This window comes from Erithacus rubecula, assembly GCF_903797595.1.
Source record: "Erithacus rubecula genome assembly, chromosome: 14".
In the NCBI taxonomy this organism is placed as follows: Eukaryota; Metazoa; Chordata; class Aves; order Passeriformes; family Muscicapidae; genus Erithacus; species Erithacus rubecula.
The window spans coordinates 10,077,810-10,094,656 of NC_136666.1; the positions used below are offsets into that span (position 1 = coordinate 10,077,810).

Consider the following 16,847-nt stretch of genomic DNA (forward strand, 5'->3'; position numbering starts at 1 on the left):
TATATGAAATCCATGCTCAACTTACTTCAAGCCAGAGTGTTTATAAGAGGTTCCTTCCAACTGCAATACAACAATTCTTTTATAAATACTAGTAATGAACACTAAAATGTGAATCAGGTTCACAATTTGAGTGAAGGATTCTTACTTTTGGCATCATGTAAATCTGGACATTGATACCCAGTGTCATTTTGCTGATGGCAACCACTTAGTAAGCCAATTTTTAAGGTTGCCTCTGGTGTAATTGCAGGTTGCTATCACCAACACCCCCTCAGTCAAGGATATAAGGATCCAGATCCAGTCTCTTGGCAGGGCAGACATACAAAACCACTTTACATCTGCATTCATTAGGATATTTTGTGTTTTACTGCATTTGAAGTAGTGGTTAAATAGGGGAAACTTTATCTCCAAGGAAAGTTACTGCAGAGTCTTGCTGAGCCTTGGCAGAAGGAAATGGGAAGTTCCCTTGGAAGAGGCAAGTACATTGTTCTCCCTTACAATTAACTCAATTAAAGTCACTGGGAGTTTGTATTCTATTCAGATGAGGATTTGAGCTCTTAGAGGGAAAAAAATGTTCTTTTATCACCTCAGCAGAAGAATTAACACCACTGCTGTAATGTAGAGGAAGGGGAGGAAAAAGCAAGATAGAAGCCATTGTTTACAAAGGATGTGGGGGAAAAACAAGTTTGTTTTTCTGATTTTCTCTGCCGGCATTGCACTAAAAGATAAAAATAACTGTATTTCACTACTTAAGAGCTTTGGAACTGTCAGATTGCCCCTGCACATGCTTTATACATCTGTCTAGACAGAGAAGGGTGAGTGAAATAATTCCTGCAAGGACACTGCCCAGGCTTACATGCCTGTGTGCTACTGAATTATAATTAATGCTAACAAATGCCAAGCAAAGCTGGTACAGCATCCTTAAGGAATATGAGCAGCCAAGATTCCTGGCTGCATGGTCAAAAACTCATTGAAAGCCATTAGCAAGCAGGTGTTAGTGCAGGCAGCATCCTCCTGTGAAGCACAGACACCTGTGGGTGCAGCACTCCTGGGACAGGTGTGGTGTCCTCAAAGCTTCTTTGTCTTTTCTAAGGTTTTAATGCAAAGTGGTGCTTTTCTAAAGAAGTTTAAATTTCAACACATGTAGTCCTAGCTGCAGTAAAAGCAGGCAAGTGGTAAAGGTTAATGCCTAAAGGTTAAACCCTAAATCTTGAAAGGCACAGAAAATTTGAAAAATGAAGGACAACGTATTTTGTTCTTGTTTTGCTGAATGAAATTCAAAACCCAGAGATGTTTTAGATTTCTGAGCCAAGCTTCCCCAAAAGCTGAGTGAGCTGGCTGTGGTGTGCCCTGCCCCAGGTCCCACAGGGCTGTGCTGGATCCTGGAGGGTCTGCAGGGACAGGATGGGACAGGGCAGGGCACGGTGGCTGCTTTGCTGTGCTTGCATCCAGACTTTCACACACTTCCCACACTTAGGATGGTGAGACAGGCAAAAGGTTTTGTCTGTGTTTGCTCCCTCTCACTTCCCTGGACATTCTTGTTTCCCTTACCCTTGGCCCCATATTGCATTCAGCATCCTCTGACATCTTGCAAAAGTCACCTTTTGACTCTTGGCTCCCACATTTAGTCTGGTCTTATATTCCCTGGAGACATACATGTTTCAGAGTGATGGGATGTGAACTTCCTGGTGCCTGCAGGCTTTGGAAGACTGCACTGCAGCCCTGTGTATGCTGGGGTCAGTGTCCTGACAGCCTGACCTTGCTGTGCTGCTGCTCCCCTTGGTGGAGGTTCTGTTTTGGGGATAGGCTGTCCCCAAGGTGTTGGGAGGTGACACCAGTGCCAGGCTGCTCAGAGAGCTTTTGGCTTTCTAAAAGTAAATACCATGGCACATCTTGAGATGTGTAACCTGGGGAAGGAGTTCTTGCTGAAGGAAAGGAGAAGAACTAGAGTTACTTCTGCTACAACTTCTTGGAGGCACTGGGACAGTCCTTCCAAGAAGGAATAGTTTGGTTTGGATATTTATATTATTGGGGAAAACAAACAAAAAAAAAAGCATGTTTCATTTCTATTCATCTGTCTGCTGTCTCAGCACCTCTCCCTTGCTCCGTGGGCAAATCTGCTTTGCCCAGTGACAGTAATTTCCCCCACATGAAAGGAAACTCTATTAAGGCTGAGCTAAGCATTTTACTCTCAGGACTCTTGGCTTCCTATATGTGTCTTACTAATCCACAGAAGATGCTGATGACCTCATTGCTCTTGGTTTTGAACCCCTTTGAGAAGGGATTTTGCTTCCTCCTTCCACTGGCCAACAATCAATGATGTCACTTCATCTGTACCAATGATACATTTAAAATTATAGGTATTTTTAAAATCTAGATATTTTCCTTGCTTGCAACTCGTTTATGGAGGAGCAGGATCACAGTCAGGCTGTCTCCACATAACCTACCTCTGCTTTTTTCATTGCAGATAAATGACACAGTGCTCCTGTTCACCAGCACTGGGATATTCTATATGGTGCTGGATGCCTGCTCAGGAGCAGTCATGGGTAGGCAGCACTTTGGCACATTTACCAGTGGAAATGCTGCCTGTGCAAATAACTGAATATGTTCAAACATCCATAAAAGAGAGGTAAGAAAACTGCTGAGACTCCACTTCGTGTAGCAACATGTGGCTGATAGACAAAGGAAGGAAAATGATGTAATTTCATAACCAAACCTGTGCTCTGAAGAAATCTGGCACAAATTAAGCATGTACAAATCCCAAGCATCAGCCAGATAAGAGGAGCAGCATTTCTCTCCCAGGGCTGTACAGATTAGAGCAGACAGAAACAGGTTTTCTAGAAAACTGGCAATTTCTTCTAAATAAGCCAGTCATTTTCCAGCAGGGGGTAGATAAGGTCCTTGCAATGACACTTGCAATCCTATGCACCCATCCCCATGTCCAGACACTTCCTGGCAGCCAGTGATTCAGTGTTCCATTTTGGAAACAAGTCCATTTCTGTTTATTCTTACTGATTGTTTTTACCTCTTGTGACAGATGAAAATCACAGGTGTGCCAGATTTTCCAGACTTTCAATGACTAGTCCTGCCTGCTGCTGGCTCTCCTGCCTTCTGTGGGTCCTGGCAGTGGTCTGGACCATCTCTGTTTGTGTCTGTCCTACATTCCTTGTGGTTTTATGTGTTGCCACATAAACATGGAACAACAGAGATGGATAGATATATTCTTGGCTGCTGGTAGAAGCAGGTCAAGTAACCAGAAAACAGACTTTCAGTCCAAGGCATTTCTGAGCAGTTCATGGCCAAGGGTTTGAACACTCCTGAGTTATTACATCTGCATTTATGCATATATCCATGCAACATCTGTGCATTCAGTTTGTTTTCCTGGTAAGATTTTGCAATGAGGCATTCAGCTAAATGTGACCACTTGTGCCTGCAATTCACTGCAGGTACAACTCACTGAAAGGACTCTGTGAGCACCAAAGGCAGCTTGAAGATTGATTGAAATCAGAGTCAGGATGTAGATGGTTTGAGTCTCAGCACTGCACAGCAACTGAGTGTCCCTCTCCCATCTCCACAGTCATTTGGGCTGGTTTTATTCCATGTGAGGCACAGGTTTAATCTAGGACCACTTAAAAGGAGGTTTAAACTTGGGAAAGCTTACATGGGATTGAAATTAAGGGGATTTAGATGTTGTTAAAGTCAAGCATGCTCCTAAGTTTCAAAGCTCATTGCTATGACCATTCCAGAGGAGGACAACACAGTCTTTCAAGCAGAGGCAGCAATTTCATTTTGGTGCATGTTTGATTCCTGAGAAGCTGCTTCTTCTTTCATCCTTTGAAAAGCAAAAGTTTGAGGTTTTCTTTTCTATTTTTGTCCTGAAACTTTATTCTTTCATCAAAGCCCTGAATACTTTTGAAAGGAATTTTTTTTATTAAAAGGAAATATTTTTTTTTGTTTGTTTGTTTTGCCAAACTTTTTTCCCTGAGCCACCTGTGCCATCCTCTTGGCTGTTTTGGGAGCTCAGTTCAGCCTCCTGCCCTGACACAAAAAGGACACAAAAAGCAGCCAGGCAGTGCCAGCAGCACCCTGGGGACTGTCTGGGGGTCTTGTCCTTGCCCTGCCACGTTGGTGGGATGCTGCTGCCTGGTGTGGCACTGAGCTGCTGCTGGCTGATCACAAGCTGCCCCTGTTTTCCCTTTCCTGAGGGCAAGGGTGTTCACCCGTGTGCCTGCCCTGATTTCCAGCCTGGGGAATTATGTTTGCTTCATGAGCTTCCTCCTGCTGCTTCAGGTATTTGGACTATTTGACTTCCCAGCTCCAGGACTGCTCCGTGCTGGGGGGGCTGAGTTTCAGGGCAAGCTGGAGCATTTCTCCCAAGCACACATTGCTTCTGCCAGGGATAATGCAACAAAACCCCAATCCTCTTGACCCCAGCGGGATCAGGATTTAGGGTCTTGTTTCCTGGTTTTGCAAAACCTTATTTAAATTAAAAGTGTTTACAGGAATAGCCTGGATCCAGCCAGCTGCAAATAGCCTTGGGAGTCTTTGCAATGAAAAGCATAATATAAACACAAGACATTATTATTAAAATAGAAGAGTACATAATGCCTTTGTACTTTGGGACAGCAGAGGACCAGAGCAGAGTCGACATGAGGGATAGTTAAGGCATAACAGGATGAAACAGATGTAAACTAATAAAAGAAGGATTCAAAGTGTCTAACCATTTTCAAGTAGTCAAATAAGAAAAAGTACCAGTATTATTTAAAAAAAAAGAGTAAAACAATATTCCTGCTAACTGGTATCTGGTACCTGGCTTAGCTTGTTGAAATACCAGCAGATCCATGATGCAGCAAGTTTACAGTTTCAGTGAGGCTCATTCCCACTTCCATCCCCCTTTTTCTCTTCTATATATTCTATTATTTTAATTCAAGAAATAAAGGAAGGGCTAAGAAATTTCCATGATGTGTGGAGGGATCCCAAGCTGTGCTGCTGGTAAGTGATCTGCCACACCCAGAGGGTCACTTCTCTCCTTGTGTCTGTTTTTCAGGGAGTTTTGCCACACTTGGCTATAAAGGACAAGCCAAACCACCCTGGATTAAAGTCTTTAATCATACAAGTTATCAGAAAGCTGCTTCTCTACAGTATTATGTCTCCTTGAGGTTGAAAAAAAATGTCACTGACAATGTCCTGACAATGCTGTTGAATTGCTAGAATTTGCTTTTTCTCAGACGTGCTTGGAGCTCATGCCTGCAAAGGCTGGGGCGCCCTGGGGTTAGCACTGCTGGGAAGCACCAGCCAGGCAGAGCCCAGCACCACCACCAAACCTGCTGTTCCCACAAGATTGTACCAAACCCATGCTGTTCACTTGTATATTTTATAACCAATAAATATATTCTCACCTTTCCCCCTTGGTAGAGCTTTATTTTTCAGCCAGTGCCTCACAAGGCAGAACAGGAGCAGTCTGTGGGCTGCCCTTCCCTGGGGGAAGTGTTTCAACATACTGTGATTTGGTATCAAAAGGTAAGTTTAAAGGCAAGAGCTGTTCTGTGGTAACTGTGGGACTACAAATGAAATATAGTGTGGAAATTTAGCAGTTCCAAGGAAACATGAACTTAAGCAAAGGTAGGGAATTCTCCCTTCATTCCTGCTTTTATCCATTAATGGGTTTTTTTGGTTTTTTTGTTTTTTTTTTTTAAATGTGTCCATCTGCTGTGGCATCTTAGGTGAACTCAGCAACATCTGCTTGGTCAGTGTGCAATGATCTTGTGACAGTGTCTTCTAATTGAACTGAGCACAGAGCACAACAAGGAATTATAAATGTGCTTCTGTCTGAAGCTAATGACTAGTCAAATGATGTTTGTCTAGCTGATGTGAACATTTAATTAAAGACTGACAGGAATAAAACCCAGGATAAAGTATGTGCTGCTTAGGGTAAAGTCTTGTGTTCCTTTCAGACAATGCTTGTATCAACTTTCAGCTCCCACTGAGGACTGAAATATTGTCAGTATTAGTGGCTAATTCTCTTTGCTTTATGGTTATGATGCAGCTGTTTGAAGTAAAGGCAAAAATAGAGATTTATATGCAAAGTGAAAAAAAACTGATGAGCTCACTGACTGCAGTTAAGCACAAAGTGACCCTGAAATGATGAAAGAGTCACTTGGGTTTGAACATGATGCTACTTGGTGGCAACACTGAAGGGACAGGTGGTGTCAGATCATCCCTGTCATTGAATAAAATGGGCTGTTCAAACAGGTCGGGGAAGGTTTTGCACCTGATGTCCTGTTGTTTCTTTGGAATTCTCAGAAACGGCCAAACAAGTTGCTCCAGGGAAAGGTTAGTGTTTTGTTGGCCAGACTTTTGCTCCCTGGTGAGTGAGTTGCTCTGGCATCCACACACCAGCCAGCTGGCACTGCTCTGTGTGGGGACTGAATGCCTTGGATGGGACACCTGCCTCCCCCAGACCCATTCTGCCCTGGCCCTTGGATGTGTGTCAGAGGACACCCAGAAGGTTTACAGGCAGGAAAAAAGCCTGTGGCTCCATCCCCACCCCAGGCAGGAGAGGTGAGAGTTGGGTTTGGCCAGGGAAGAGGTCCTGGCTTGCCAGAAAGTGTGAAGAAATCAGTGATGCTGCTCAGTAAGGTAAGAAAAATCATGATGCATGGGACATCATGGGGATGAGAACTGGTGCAACAACCTGAGCAGCTGGAACTGCCCCTCTAGGGAGATCCCTTCAGCCCTTTTGAACTCTTATTAATACCTAATTGTTTTGATTTCTGATGCGGCACAGGGGGAAAAAAGTGAGATGTTTTTGGCTCGTAAGCACAAGCCCAGCACTGGAACAAGTACTTACAGAGCAAGCTTTTAGCTTCTTGAAGATTTATTTGATAATCTGTGACATGTCCAGACCCTGGATCCCAATAAAACTTTGCAGAGCTCTAACCCCAGGCTGAGACTAAACAATTGGCAAAAGAAGAGCCTGGTGAAGGAAGGAGAGGAATGTGCCTAAACCTCTGAAAAATCTCTATTCCTCCTCCCAGAAGGAGAGCAAATGGCAAATGTCCTGGAGAGGAAGGCGTGGAGTCGTGGCCAGCCAGATGCAAACAGTGAAGTACCACAAAAGCAAAAAGAAAAATATTTACATCCTGATGCAGTTATTTGGGTAGTTAAAAGCAGCAGTTTGAAGAGGATTCAGGATGCTGTGATCCTCTTCAGCCACAGCACTCACTTTCCTTACCTTGGGAGGGAAAAGAGCCCTCTAACCAGGGACACTGCAGAGGGAACAGCTCCTCCAGGGACTGCTGGGACATTCAAGGGATGTTTCCAAAGGCTGCTGCTGACTTGGCATGCACCAGGAGCCCGTGTGCATGAAGCTGTGGGGTAAGTGCTGCGTGGCTGTTGTGTTTGGAGGAAGCTGCTCTGCTCCTCCTGGGCATTTCCTGAGGATATCCACCCCATGCTGGACTCCACAGGGACTGCACATGTCCTTGTGGATTGCAGATAATCCAGGTATGTCCAGCACATGCCATGCATTCAGTTCAGGGCGTGTGGCCATTCTGGTCATCCCCAGAGCATCTCTGCAGTGGCTCTGGCATCCCCTGGAAGCATGAGCTTCAGGCAGCAGGCACAGCAGAGTCAGTGCACCCTGAGCCTCAGCTTCCCACTGCTCTGCTGCCTTGAAAACTTTGTGTGGTGGAGGAGGGTTTAGTTCAGTGAAATGCTGGGCACTTTGAAAGCATGTGAGATTGGGAGTCAGTCAGCCTCGGATGGGTGGAGTGATGGGAATTGCATATGATTTTTCTTAAACAGAGCCAAAAATTGCTTCCTTTCCTCTTCAAAGTCTGTAAGCCTCTGGAAAAAAAAAAAAAAAAAAAAAGTAAACTCTTCAAAAAAGTATAGCTTTAAACCTCCAACTTTCCCCTTTTTATATCTGTCTCAAAATAGTTTGCCAATATTACAACAAATTAGCAAGCACCTTAGTTTAATTTATTAATTTCAAAAATTTCCTCTAACTCCTGCTTCTCATTGAGAATCTATTTTCGTGGACATCAGGAACCAAGGAACTTGCAGTGATGTTTATACAGAATATGTGAGCTTCTTGTTGGGAAAGTTGTTAGATAAATTTATAAGAAACCAAGGTTCACTGGGAAAACAGTCAGAATGTTGCTTTTGACTCCAGTATTGATTCATTGAGAATTAAAGTCTGTTCCTGAGTTTTAATCCTCCTCTTCTTGCTAGTAAAAAAGAGCAGCTGATGTGTGGGTGGCAAGCACAAGGAAAAGATGTGGAGTAGAGGCAGCTATGCTCTGCCATGCACTGGGATTGAACAGCATTTCCATTAGCAATCCCCAGAAATTCCTGTGTTTATTTTCTGAAGGCTTCAGCTGTGCCTGTGGCTGGGTGTGTGAAAATCCTCTCTGTATGTCACTGTAGCAAGGGCTGGCATGTTCTCAGGTCAGAAACACAAACATGCACCTCAAATCCATCTTCCCAGCTGAGGCTGAAATGCAAAATTCCATGAGCAGGGCGAGGGGACCTGCTGCCATGCAGTGTCAGAAGAAGGGAGCAGAGGTGTTAATTAAACAGCTCCTCCCTTTCTCAGGGTTCCAAATCGATGTTGGCTTCCCTGCATATGCAAGAGAAAAGATGCAGCAAGGCTTCAAATCTCTCTGTCCAGCTGCTGCAGCCTCAGCACCAGCAGTGGCTGTGGGAGGGGCTGGGCTTGGTGCCCCTCTGACCCAGCAGGTCAGTGCAGAGGGGCCCTGGGGAACAAAGGATTTACTCACAGGTCATCCAAGCACCTGGGAAATTCAGTGTCTGCTGAGAGCTCACTCCTCATCAGGCTAAAAGGTGCCTTTTCCCTGTGAGCTTTCCCTGTTGTCTGGGGATGATGCTTTGCCCCCATGCAGGTTGGTGGTCTCTTTCACTGGGCAGTAGAAGCAGCAGAAGCAGCATGGTTTGCTGCCCCTGTTTAACATCTTTTTCAGGAGAGATCAGGTAGCTGCTGCCTTTTTCCTTGCCTAATTTTTAATGGGTTTTTTTCTTGCCTCATTTTTAATGAGTAGTGAATGATCCCATTATGCCCTGCTTGAAATACTGAAAGGAGCTGTCTCCAGCAGAAGCTGGAGATACTTCCTCCAAAGACTGTCAAGCCAGTCTTAAAAAGCACTTCTAAGCACCCAGTCCTGGGAGTAACTTTTAAAGATTTTGTTGCCAGGTTTGGGTGGTTGGCCCAGAGTTTTCAAGGGGGTGAGTCATAGTAGGTGCTTCTGAATGTCTGAAACATTCAGGTGGTGCCTCCTCCCTGACCCTTCAGGTTCAGGGTGTCTCTGGGACCCCACCACGAGACCTGTGACAATCCAGCTTCCTCAGAGCATTTCTTCACTGTTCTGTTCTCAGAACTGTCTGCAGTGTGTTGCCTCCAGCATAAACCCGTGGGAAGGGTGGTGGGTAGGGATTCCTCTGCATTGTGCTTTCTAGTACAGCATCGCTGCTGACACCTGTGGTAGCAGCCAGCTGAGGACTAATGGTTTCCTGCATCTACTTTTAGCATTGTCTGCTGCTATTGTTCATTTTTTTGGAAAGGTTCAGCAGCTGGGAATCATTTCAGAGAGTCTGCCTCGCCAGATCCAAGGATATGAGTCCCACTTGCCATTGCCAGGCAGCTCTTAATGGCTAGATATAAAAGCTTTTCTCACCCAAGAGGGAAGTCCCAGATGGGATTTGAGAAAGGCTGGAGACGATAGGCTCAGGCAGCCACTTGCATGGCCCTTGTGCTGGAATCTGCAGGGAGATTTGTTGACTCTGGTGGTTACATCAGAGCTGGAGTCAGCCCGTGGCGCCCGTTCAAGGATGCGGCGTGAGCGCATCCCGCGCGGCTCCCAGGCTGGGGAAACGCTGCCTGGCAGGACAGAGCTGCTCTGAGCTGCTCCAGCACCACAGCCATCAGCAGAGCCACTGTCTCCTCCTCTTGGACTGAACAATCAAACCCTGCTGCTTGAACCCAGTATTTGGGAAAGATGCTTAATTGGGAGGTTTTGAAGGAAAATTCCTGAGATTATCCTGCGAGCAGCATTTTTCCAGCCGGGTGTTAGTCAGAGCTGAATCAGAGGAGTCGAATCCTCTTGGCTCTCTTGGCTCCCAGCCTTTCCAAGCCAAGTGCCAGTTAATACTAGCATTGCCATGAACTCGGGCTCGGTGCAGCTGAATCAAACACCCAACCTCAGTCACAAAATAAGCAGGATATTCTTTGGACTGTGGCACCTCAGACACTGTGAAAACATCGGAGCCCTGGCACACAGCTGATGCCTCTGCAAATGACATGTCTTCCCAGTGTCTGATTGCTTGTTTTGATCTCTGCTGATGAAGATGGATGCAATCAGGGAAGCAGTCCCTGGTGAGCAACAGGGGATATAAAACCAGAAGCCATTTTGCACAGCCTGGTGGTAAGTACTGTGCAGTTCTTGGTTCTAAAGAAAGCAAAGGCTGAGAAATCTCTTGATGTAGTTTCCTACAGGTTTGTTTCAGAGGTAAGGTCATATGCTGGACAGAACAGAGATGCTCCTCTGAGCTTCTAACGGGCCAGAACAAAGACATTTCTTTGCTACCTACACAGCAATAGTAGAGCAAATGCATGCCACTCTCAAAAAACAGCCCCTTCTTTTTATTGCTGTGAACTCTTATTATCATCTGAATGTATTTTATGACCAAAGCCTCACTGGTTGGAATCTGGCTTTATGGAGCACTTACACCCAGTTGTGTCCACACTCTGAGAAATGCTGTTTATCTGCAAAGACCATCCAGTGGTATTACCTCTTGTTTAGTTCTTCCTCAATCATTACAGCAGAGCCTAATGCCTGGCTCTGCAGATCAGGCTGTGTAATAATCACTAATAAATCTTGGCATTTTAATGGTGACTGCTGTACTTGGGGTGTACCTCTCATAATGTTTCTTTGAAAGAGCTCTGGCTTATCCAATGTTGATGGTTAATGCTGTTAAAATGTCAGACACGTGCAGCCTGGCTCTGGCACAGATTCCATGGTGACGACCCTGCTCTCTGATAATGTACATCATTTAAAGTTATGGCGTTGCTAAGTGCATTCCTCTCCTCCACTGCTCTCTAACAGCATTTCAGCACCTGATAGACTCCACCAAGCCTGAGTCTATGCTGTTTCCAGAGCTCAGAGCTGTCAAATACACTATACCAAAGCAAACAAACATTTCCCTGGCAAAATATTTCCTGCAAAATCTGGTCCTAATGCTATTTTTAATGCAATCATTGGATTACATGTGTTTTGAACTTATCATTGTGCTTTGAGCTGTGTCACCTTTACGAGCAGAACAGATGTGTTTCATATACAGACCACAAAATTTGCTTCAGAATAAATCCTGGCTTCTTCCATTCTTTTTCTTGTGTTTTTGTTTTTGTTGTTGAGCTTATGTTAACAAGTGACATGAAAAATAACGTGTTTTTGCCCTAAACAATTGGGGTACCCGGGAATTGTTTTTCAGTGGTTTTTTTCTTTGTGTTGAATTAAACTGTGTGATGCATACATTTATTTTGTTTCATCAGTGGGATGAGACATGACAGCTACAAACAAATGTCTTTGATATTCCCCAGACACTGGCTTATATGATAAAACCTAAAGACTCCAAGGACTACATATGAATTTTAAACAGTGCCTTATGAATACAGAAGTGGGTGTCCTTGCCTCCCTGTGAATACACATGTCAATAAATTGTCATGAGCCCGGGGCAGAGATGCAGAATCAATCACTGGAGACCAGAGAGAATCACATTAATTCTAACTTTGACTTTCATGACACTGCTTGTTTGTTTTTGCTGGGGGTTGGCTACGGAAGAAACGAAAACAACATTAGGTAGACTGGTTTCAAAAGCAGCTTTTGGCTTTGCAAGAAAATTCTCAGCTGGCACACCAAACAGACAATATTTTCTTAGATCTGAAATCTAAGAAACTGCCTGCTTCAGGTTGGAAGTGTGAGTACAGTTTATCTGGGGGTTACACAAAACACCATTGCTAAAAACGTGTGGGTATTTCGGGGGGAGAGAGGTGCCAGGGAGAGGTTACTCTGTGAAAATCTGTCACTCTGCAAACGCCTTCTCTGCTGTGTTTCATTACTTTTTAGCACATGTGAGTATGCAGCACTGGAGAGTCCTGACACTGGATGTGTTTATGCCACATTCCTGAGGCGTTTTTGGTTACAGCTGGTGGCTGCTTTCTGAGTGTCTATTTGGACTCCCGAGTGGGTTTATCCCAAACCAAACAAAGGGTGAGGAGCTGCCCATGGCTCCCTGCTCTGTGCAGGCTGGTCTTGAATCAGTGCAAAGGTGTTTGCAGCCCTTGAGCTGAACAGGAGTGGATGTGGTCTGGCAAAAAGCTGGATTTAACCTCTTTTTTTTTGTTGTTGTTCTTTTTGTGCAGTGAATGAGCTGGGGGAGAAAAAAAAAAAAAGTGACATTTTCTTGATATTCTTTTTTCACAGCTATCCATACAAAGAGTTGAAAATCCTGAAGAATGGCTCTACCTACCTCCAAGTATCTGGCTGGAAGTTTGGGGTTTTTTCTGTTTGTAGTCTCTTCAGTAAGCACAGGTAAGTTTGGGGGAAAAGGGTATGGTTTGTAATGCTGTTTTTAATATGACAGCTTTTCACTCTTTGTATAAAAAGAGTCAAGGACAGAGTGGAAAAACTCAGGAAAAAAGCAGTTTTCTGGTGTGCCAATATTCCCAATCAAAGACAGCTGGAGTGGCAAAGACTGAAATTTCTGAGCAGGTGAATGTACCCTCAGCAATCCCTCAGACTCAGCCACACATTCTTAAACCAAACACAAACCCAGCAAAACTGCCACAAAGAAATAGCAAAAGAAACCTCAGGTCCTAATAGCTGTGTGTGGCTGAGGGAGGTGGAGGCGAGCCCTTTCCTGCATTCCTCAAGCCCAGATGTGGAGAGCAAAATCTCTGGCCTGGGACATCCCTGTCCCTTGGGTTTTGTCTCTTCCAAGCAGTTTTTTACTAAGCAGTTCAGGGAAGGGGGAAAGGGGAGTTTGATTTGCATATTCTTTACACAGCTAATTTGGAGATTTGTATTTGTTTGAAACAAAGAGACCATATGTCTTGCCCCAAACACTGCAGCTGCTTGAAGCAACCTCTCATTGTCATGCTCAGGCCCTTTTGGTCAAGAAACAAACATTCAGCCAATTCCTTGTGCTGGGTAGAATTTGCACTTTTATTTAAAAAATGACAATGAAAGTAATAATCAAGCTGTCAAGGTAACTGGACCAGCTGGCAGAAGATGCTCAGCCTGATGGTGTCATTGGCACAGCAGATGCTGCTGGTGTGCAAAGTTCTGGTACCAATTGGCTAATGAAAATGGGAATTTGGGCCCTCTGCTTCTGGTTTGTTGGCTTTTGATGTTTCTCATCCCAAAAACCAGCCTAAATTCCTCTTGATTTCCCCTTAGGCTTCCCTGTGAGCCCCTCTGTCTCAAAATAATGAATTTGGTGGCACAAGTCATCTTTTGAGACTGCAGGAAGCTCCTTGTGTAGCAGCATATTCAAGTAAATGGAAATATGAACAAGATTTTTATCCTTTACATTTAAATTGATTAATTAAGGTATAATTGATAAATTATGCCTTTCCATTTGAATTGACTCTTTTGGTTTTATATCACTTCTCATCATGAGCAAATTTTTCTATTATCCTTATTCTCAGGGAAATTGCATCTCTTAAAAAAAATAATTGTTGTTAGTGTGTATTGCAGTTATATTTGAACATCTATTTAGAATGCAAGCCCCATTCTCTGTCTGAAATATTTATCTTTTCTAACTTTTATTAATCCTGTGTGGCTTCTGGTAGGAACCTACAAACACCTCCTTATTTTTTTCAATTACTGTAAATCAGAGGGAGGGCCTCTGACATTACTAATACAATTCCAGCTTCCAGCTGGCACAGTGGTACCAAAATCAAGTCCTGGATGTTAATCTGTATCTGACTTGCTGCCTGGTGGATTATTAGCCCTCTCTGATTTACTTCATGTATATGAAAAAAGTTTGCAGAGAGACATGAAACACCCCTTGCTCACCTTGAAAATTGGTATTTATTGGGGCTCTGGAGACTTTAAAGCCATGGCTGGTCCAATTCTATTGTTTTCTTAAGATACGAAGCTGGTGGAGGAATGTGAGGGGCAACTGAATGCAGATGGACAGGTTTTGTTCCTCTTGTAGTGGAATTACAGATGTCCTTCAAATTCCACAGTGGCAGCACAAAACAACTGCCCATGGACTGCACCAGCATCAGAAAATGTTTCCTTGCTTGGATTTACATCATTGTCCTTTCCATTACCTGGAGGCATTAGTATCTGTGGGGCAAAACCCACACAAATTTACTGTACCAAGTTCCAAAGATATAATCCTGCTGAGGTCAAGGTGTTTATCCCATGCTCATCATCACTGATTTGTTGCTCCTGCACTTTTCTCCATGGTGTTTTCATTTTAAGGGATAAAAATTGCAAAGCTGGTGAGAATTCCCAGCTCTTTCTGAAGGCAAAGGGCTCATTGTTCAAACTTCCACTGACCTCAGCTTCCTAGGATTAGAAAGGGTTCTACCCTCAGAAAATATGCATCACACGTGAGACTCACTCACAGTTTAGTTGATTAGAGTGAGACATGAGGCTCACATATCAGCTGAGGTTGTATCAGGGAAATATTTTATCTTAAATAAATAGCTGCAACATGAGACTCTTGGATGTGGTATGAGAGCTGTTCAGACTAACACGTCATGGCAGCCCCTCATCAGATCTGTGTGTGCAGACTGGAGATGGGTGATCCCAAAGTGAATGAATCCTTATTGCTTCTGCCTGGAAAAGCTCACAAACCCACACACACTTGTGGGGTTCCTGTTGCTCTCTATTACTGAATGTACTGGGTGCTTCCATGTCAGTTTGATCTCTTCTTCTTTCTATCTCCAGTGAAAATATATAATGCAAACATATTTTAACATCTTTATATTAAACAAAGAAGGTAATTTGGGGGTACTTTTAAAGGTAGTTGCTGTTTTATCCTTTTATCAATACCTTCCCTGGGCTTTGTGTCTAGGTGGCATGAACAGACCTAAATGTCACTGCAGGAAGGGCTCAGTTAAAGTCCCTGTTCAGTAGTTTTCTAGAAATTGCATCCTCTACGAGGTTCCTTTGCATTGGGTTTTTCCATTCTTCCAGAAAACAGAAAGCCATACAGCTTAAGCTGTTGTTTGTTTTCTTTTGGTGGTGACCCTGCTGCACTGAGGTCTTGCTGTGCTCCAGGGAGGCAGCCAAGGGCGAGATGCTGAGTGATTCTGTGGAGATGCCCAGGAGCAGAGCTTTCTGTCTCACACCAAACAAACACTGATTGTCCTTCCTCTCCATCTTTGCCCAGCAGAAGCAGCTTCCACATGTCCTGACAGAGATCCTGAGTTAGAAATCTGGAACCCAGGCCACGACGAAGAAAACCGCGTGGAGATCCGGAGTGGCAGGAAGCTGCTCCTCTCTTCTTCTGCCACTGTCCACTCTATCCACATCACTGATGGAGGTAAAACGTGCTGCTGGCAAGCCTGGCAGTCTGCTCTTTAAATCATGCTGGGAGAGTTTCTTGCTGAGAAGTGGCAAACACAGCTTCACTCAGTACAAGGGTGAGGGGTAGCTGAGGAGCTGAGATTCTTCAGCCATTGTATCCAGCCTGTTTTCTGTCCTGTCTGGAGAATTTACACAAGTAGCTCAGTGTAATGATCAATTCTACTTCCTTGATTTGCTTCAAAAACATTTTTTTTTTAGCGAACCACTGGCCTGATAGCATCCTACTGCAGCAGCTGTGTTATCAGGGCCTCAGGACATGGCAATGTTTATGTCCCTCTTTGTGTCCAAGGACAGAGCCAGAGTGTTGCTGGCATGAATAGCTTTTATTCATCTGAACTCTAAATTTCTCAGTTTTGAATGGGTCCTCTTCCATGTAAATATTAATTACATTCTTCAAGAACTGGATGAATAAAAACCAATGTTTTCAGGATTTGTATAGAGAGCACTTTTGGGGTGCATGAACAGAATTTTTGAATGGCTAAGATGACAGCCCCGCATTGGGCTCACCTCACATGAGCTTCTGTGTGATAAAGCAAATATCATAACCTTCTCTACCTAGGGAAACTGGTCATCAAAGATGATGTGCAGCCCATCATCCTGCGTACAAGACATATACTCATTGAAAATGATGGAGAGTTGCACATTGGCAGTGAGCTGTGCCCTTACCAAGGCAATGTGGTTATCATCTTATATGGGCGGTACGTATGCACCATAAAAAACTACCTTAGAACCTTCTGGCATCTCTCTTCCAGATCAGGGAATGAAAATGTTCTTTAAAATTACATGTTCTCTCTGCTCTGTGGAGGTTCAGTAACTTTTAAAATAATTTAAATGGCCCACAAAAATTGGTGCAGGTTTGGGGGTTTTTCTCTTCTACTGGGATATGAACACTGGGGTGTTTGGGCATGCCAGAGAAATCAACATGCATTTTTCCACAACTCAAACTGATTTTCTAGAACAGGAGTTATTTTTGTTGTCCTCTCTAATCAGTCTTTCTTTCTGTATGGAACTTGTGAGCTGAAGGATAACACATTCATGTCTTGCAGATTGGTACAGGATCTCTTAAAATTTCAAGGATGGTGAATGCATATTTAAAAACCAAGAGACCTCTTAGCTCCTGGTTAGGATCTTGCCTGCCTCCAGAATTCAAAAACACAGATGTGGCATTCAGTCTGGACTCCAGGCCTCCTCTGGCCTGGATATAATGAATATAACACGTATAAATAA

At 44.0% G+C, this 16,847-nt stretch overlaps 1 protein-coding gene across 3 annotated transcripts in view; it reads left to right on the forward strand.

Moving 5' to 3' along the window:
- CEMIP (cell migration inducing hyaluronidase 1) overlaps positions 1–16,847 on the forward strand; it is a 113,430-nt gene that overhangs the window by 37,017 nt on the left and 59,566 nt on the right. For 2 of the 3 annotated variants that reach the window (XM_079317534.1, XM_079317533.1), the window contains exons 2-4: positions 12,498–12,605; positions 15,424–15,576; positions 16,180–16,318. In XM_079317534.1, the coding sequence (XP_079173660.1) occupies positions 12,530–12,605; positions 15,424–15,576; positions 16,180–16,318 (368 nt within the window). In that variant the 5' untranslated portion in view covers positions 12,498–12,529. The remainder of the gene's footprint in view (positions 1–12,497; positions 12,606–15,423; positions 15,577–16,179; positions 16,319–16,847) is intronic. The other variant, XM_079317535.1, reaches the window with a different exon arrangement.